Source organism: Solea solea, chromosome 15 (assembly GCF_958295425.1).
Source record: "Solea solea chromosome 15, fSolSol10.1, whole genome shotgun sequence".
Taxonomy (NCBI): Eukaryota; Metazoa; Chordata; class Actinopteri; order Pleuronectiformes; family Soleidae; genus Solea; species Solea solea.
The window spans coordinates 1,623,827-1,629,826 of record NC_081148.1 but is presented as its reverse complement, the minus strand read 5'-3'; the positions used below and the strand labels follow the sequence as shown (position 1 = coordinate 1,629,826).

At 38.1% G+C, this 6,000-nt stretch overlaps 1 protein-coding gene across 2 annotated transcripts in view; it reads right to left on the bottom strand.

Annotated features, from left to right (window-relative positions):
* Positions 1-326: 326 nt before the first annotated feature.
* LOC131474317 (spectrin beta chain, non-erythrocytic 1-like) overlaps positions 327-6,000 on the bottom strand; it is a 67,672-nt gene continuing 61,998 nt past the window's right edge. For both annotated transcript variants that reach the window (XM_058652127.1, XM_058652126.1), the window contains 4 exons: positions 2,398-2,600; positions 2,137-2,310; positions 1,305-1,347; positions 327-1,169 (listed from right to left, as the gene is read on the bottom strand). In XM_058652127.1, coding sequence (XP_058508110.1) covers positions 960-1,169; positions 1,305-1,347; positions 2,137-2,310; positions 2,398-2,600 — 630 coding nt within the window. In that variant the 3' untranslated portion in view covers positions 327-959. The remainder of the gene's footprint in view (positions 1,170-1,304; positions 1,348-2,136; positions 2,311-2,397; positions 2,601-6,000) is intronic.

Below are 6,000 nucleotides of genomic sequence, written 5' to 3'. Positions count from 1 at the left end.
CTCACTCGCACTCACACACATGCATGCACTCACTCACACACAACACATGCATGCACTCACTCTCACTCACACGCACACACATGCATGCACTCACTCACACACAACACATGCATGCACTCACTCACACACACACACGCACTCACTCACTCACACACACATGCATGCACTCACTCTCACACACACGCACACACATGCACTCACTCACACACAACACATGCATGCACTCACTCACACACACACACACACGCACTCACTCACTCACACACACATGCATGCACTCACTCACACACACACACACACGCACTCACTCACTCACACACACATGCATGCACACGCGCACACCTGCGCACACACACACACACACATGCGCACACATGCACACACACTTGTGGTTATTGATTTGTTGACTTTTCTTCATCTTTCCTGTTTTTATTTATTTGTTTGTTTTATTTCTCCTCTGATTCTTTTTCTTACAAAACTCTGACAGAGGAAACAGTTGTTTACAGTCAGGCGGTGTGAAGATGAAGATGAAGATGATGTTGTTGTTGTTGTTGTTGTTGTTGTTGTTGTTGTTGTTGTTGTTCTGAGCCAAACCAGACGTCTGAGGCACAGAGTGGAGAGTTTTGGCTCGGAGCTTCATGCTGAGTCGTACTTTGAGAGGAAGAGGAAGTGTCTGTTTGGGATTTTATGACAAAACATCTGCGAATAATTGTCTCAGTGTTGTTGACATTTTGTTATTTGTTATTTAAACTTAAATCAGTTAAATGATTCATTGATTACATGTGGATTCATTCTTCTTTGTTAAGATCAAACTAAATAAAAACATCTTCATCAAACACTTGACCACAGACAAGTCAATGAAGAGGAGTGAGCCCCAAACAGCACCCGAGGAGAGAGGAATCAAGGGAGCAAGGAAGGAAGCAAGGAAGGAAGGAGGGAAGGAGATAAGGAGGGAGCATCTATTTCTTTTTGCTGAACAGACTAAAGCGCTTCTCCTTGTCTTTTTCTCTCTTGCCTGGGCTGGACTCAGCGGTTGCCGAGGCGACAGAGGCGGGCAGCGTCTGAGCGCGTGCGGCGGGCGTGGGGGTGCTGTGGCTGCTGGGCATCACCTCTGACCTTTCACCTGCCACGGCGGCTGAGATGGTTGAGATCCACGAGTTCATCTCCTCCTGGTGGACAAAGAAGAGAAGGTGGAGGGGGCGGAGTCAGACCAGACATCATTCATTCATTCATCCATTCATGAGGAGCAAACAGGATTTAAATAAAGTTTTTATAAATTATTGATAATATTTTTTTTTACTCACGTCGTCTTTGGTTTGGAAGAGATACTCATTCCCGTCAGTGATTCTGAGGGGATTAAGATTATCAAAAATGATCATAGATTAAATCAAAGAATATAAAAGAATATCAAAGAATATCAAAGAATATCAAAGAATATCAAAGGATATCAAGATCAAAGATTATTAAGGATTATCAAGATCAAAGATGATCAAAGATGATCAAATAAAAGATCAAATAATATCAAAGATTATAAAGAGTATAAAAGGTTATCAAGATCAAAGATTATCAAAGATTATCAAAGATTATCAAAGAATATCAAAGAATATCAAGGATTATCAAGATCAAAGATGATCAAAGATTATCAAAGTGTATCAAAGTGTATCAAAGAATATCAAATAAATAAAAGATCAAATAATATCAAAGATTATAAAGAGTATAAAAGGTTATCAAGATCAAAGATTATCAAAGCATATCAAAGAATATCAAGGATTATCAAGATCAAAGATGATCAAAGATGATCAAAGATGATCAAAGATGATCAAAGATTATCAAAGTGTATCAAAGAATATCAAAGAATATCAAATAAAAGATCAAATAATATCAACGATTATAAAGAGTATCAAAGGTTATCAAGGATTATCAAAGATTATGAAGATCAAAGATTATTATAGTAATAATAATACATCATACTTATATAGCCCTTTTCTGGACACTCATGAAAGATTATCAAGATAATAGATTATCACATATTATATGAAAGACTATCACAGATTATATGAAAGATGATCACAGATTATGTCAAAAATGATCACAGATTATATGAAAGATGATCACAGATTATGACCCTTGTCTCACTTGAGTTTGAAGACGTGTTTCTTCTTCTTGTAATCCAGAGCCACCTCGCAGACGGCGTCCTTCAGGCTGACGGGGATCTCGCTGTGGTAGGGAATTCCCTGAGCCGCGTTCTTCTGGTCTTTGTAGAATCCCAGCTCTTGCTGGTTGATCACACAGTAAACGTTGTGCCATGACCTGCAGAGACACCGTGTCACAATGAAAACAATCACGACAACAGCAGAGGATCATGGGAATGGCTGTTCTCTTAAACAGACCGCCCACCTGTTTGATGCCTTCTTGTTAGGCCCCTCCCACTCATGCTTGCGGTGCAGGAAGCCCTCCAGCTGGGACGTCGGAGTGTCCTGCTGGCTTTTGGCCGGCAGTGTCGCGGCCTGACTGACCTTTGATTTACGTGTTGCCCCGGGAGACGCAGAGGGGCTGGGCTCCGACGTCCCGTTCACCACCTCGCCTCCTTCCTCGTTGTCCTGGAGACAGAGGACAGAGTCAGTGGACGGACATCGCTCCAGCAAAAGTAATCAATCATTAAAAATCATGTTGACAGAAGCTGTGGATCTGTTATCAGCTGCAACATGCAGAGCAAAGCACAATCAGACATTTCCCTCAAAACTAACATTACAATCCAAAAAAGACCTTCTGTGTTTGTCTCTCAAAAAAACTACAGTACATTAAATTAATCTAGAAGATTACGTTAACCTTTAATCTTTAATCTACGTTAATCTTAACAAAAGATTCAGATTTTAGCCACTTAAAACCTAGTCTCTTAAGGGCATGTCCTCGTCTTTATCTCACTCTCCCACACCAAACCTCATAGAGATAATCAGTGATTTTAACATCACACACACACACACTGCTGCCTCCATCACTAAATTGTTTGAAATGCAACGTTCAGATTAACCTCAGTGACACAAAGTGACCACACGAGGCAGCAGAGCTCCTGTGTCCCCGCCACCTAAAATCACTGATTTCAAGTGAGTGTGTGTATGTGGGAGAGTGAGTGTGTGAGTGTGTGGGAGTGTGTGTGGGAGAGTGAGTGTGTGAGTGTGTGTGAGTGTGTGTGGGAGAGTGAGTGGTTTACAAACTTCAGTTTCACAATGAAATAAAGACGTGATCATGTGACCTTGATATCAGAGACTTAAACTGACAGAGATTTTCAAGTGTCCCCGCTGGCAGCCATGTTTTCACTGAGCTCACGCACACACACACACACACACACGCAGAGATTAGAGGACATGCATCAAACATAGTGTACAGTGTGAAGAAGACAGAAGAGGGAAAGAAAAATAATCATCTCAAACAATTATCCATAAAATTGTTTGGAAATTCTTACAGATCATCATTGGTGAGAACAGAAGTGATCGTTCCAAACCAAACCAAACCAAACCAAACCAAAGCACACAGATGCTCATTACCCTGAGATCTTCAAGAGCTGGACAAACGGTGGACCCTCAGTTTCACAACAGTCCAGAGGCCAGTTCCAATCCTGGGGCTGAAGGACTTTTTGGACTTTTACTGAAGGACTTTTTACTGAACGACTTTTACAGAAAGACTTTTTACTGAACTACTTTTACTGAACGACTTTTACAGAAAGACTTTTTACTGAACTACTTTTACTGAACGACTTTTACAGAAAGACTTTTTACTGAAGGACTTTTTACTGAACGACTTTTACAGAAAGACTTTTTACTGAACTACTTTTACTGAACGACTTTTACAGAAAGACTTTTTACTGAACTACTTTTACTGAACGACTTTTACAGAAAGACTTTTTACTGAACTACTTTTACTGAACGACTTTTACAGAAAGACTTTTTACTGAACTACTTTTACTGAACGACTTTTACAGAAAGACTTTTTACTGAACTACTTTTACTGAACGACTTTTACAGAAAGACTTTTTACTGAACGACTTTTTACTGAACGACTTTTACAGAAAGACATTTTACTGAACTACTTTTACTGAACGACTTTTTACTGAACGACTTTTACAGAAAGACATTTTACTGAACGACTTTTACAGAAAGACTTTTTACTGAACGACTTTTAGGACTTTTTACTGAACTACTTTTACTGAACGACTTTAAGAAGATTTTACTTAAGGACTTTTTACTGAACAACTTTTTACTGAATGACTTTTACAGAAAGACTTTTTACTGAACTACTTTTACTGAACGACTTTTTACTGACCGACTTTTAGGACCTTTTACTGAACGACTTTTTACTGAACGACTTTAAGAAGATTTTACTTAAGGACTTTTTACCGAATGACTTTAAGGACTTTTACTAAAGGACTTTAAGGACTTTTACTGAAGGACTTTTCTGGCTTCTTACTGAAGGACTTTTGTAAGTAAATGGTAAGTAAATCATTGCTTGATGACTCAAAAGTGTTTTGATGAGTTCATGTCTGAATGTATACATGATATCATGTATACATTAAATAATGTATGTATGTAATAAAAGGCAGGATGAAAATCATGAAGAACATGAGGAAAATGAAACTTATAAAATTATAATGATGGTGACAACATGCAACAACAACAACAACAACAACAACACATGAGACGTTACAACTGGTTAATAAACAGATGAACCAGTGATTGGGTGTGACAGGGTTTATTATGGGATGTGTGTGAGTGGAGACATGCAGCAGGAAGTGAAACAGACACCAGTGACAATATGAACCATGGAACTTCTCACACACACACACACACACTCACACACATATATGTGCACACACACACATGAATAAAAACATTTTTAAGAATTGAAATGTGTTGTTAGATGAATGTTAGTTTTCCATTTGTTTCATTTTGTAACAAAATATCTTGTTATTATATCATAAATATATGAAACATTACACTTAACAAATACTGCAGCTTATGTTAATGATCAAACTTATGTTTTATTTTAAGACTTTTAATATTTAAGAATAAAAGGAAGGAAGACATCGCACTATAAATATAATTCATTATGATATATAATTTATATGATGGACATAATATAATTATAATTATGTTGATGACATCAATAAATACTCAGATTCCACACAGTGAGTTTGTAAATCACCACGGAAACAAAGAAAAATATGAAGAAGTGAGGAGAGAGGAGGGCGAGAGGGTTGAGCTACAGAAGACAGACACAGAGAGAGAGAGACAGACAGACAGAGAGAGAGAGACGGACAGACAGAGAGAGAGAGACAGACACAGAGAGAGAGAGAGAGAGAGAGAGAGAGAGAGAGACGGACAGACAGACAGAGAGAGAGACACAGAGAGAGAGAGAGAGAGAGAGAGATGGAGATAAGAAAAATGAGGGAGGGTTGGATTTAAGAAAAACAGCTATGTCTCTGTGTTTCACCCTTTCATCATCACTTCATCACCCTTTCATCATCATTTCCACTGATCAATATTTTACACATTTTCTGAACCAAACAAACTCATGAAGATATGAATATAATCAGAGGTTATGAATACATGAATATAAAAGTAACATGATTGTGTTGGAATGTCAGGAAGTGGTGAATGATGTTCCTCATGTTTAAAATGAAGTGGTGAATGTTGTTCCTCATGTTTAACATGAAGTGGTGAATGTTGTTCCTCATGTTTAAAATGAAGTTGTGAATGTTGTTCCTCATGTTTAAAATTAAGTGGTGAATGTTGTTCCTCATGTTTAAAATGAAGTGGTGAATGCTGTTCCTCATGTTTGAAATGAAGTTGTGAATGATGTTCCTCATGTTTAAAATGAAGTTGTGAATGTTGTTCCTCATGTTTAAAATGAAGTTGTGAATGATGTTCCTCATGTTTAACATGAAGTGATGAATGTTGTTCCTCGTGTTTAACAAGAGGTGATGAATGTTGTTCCTCGTGTTTG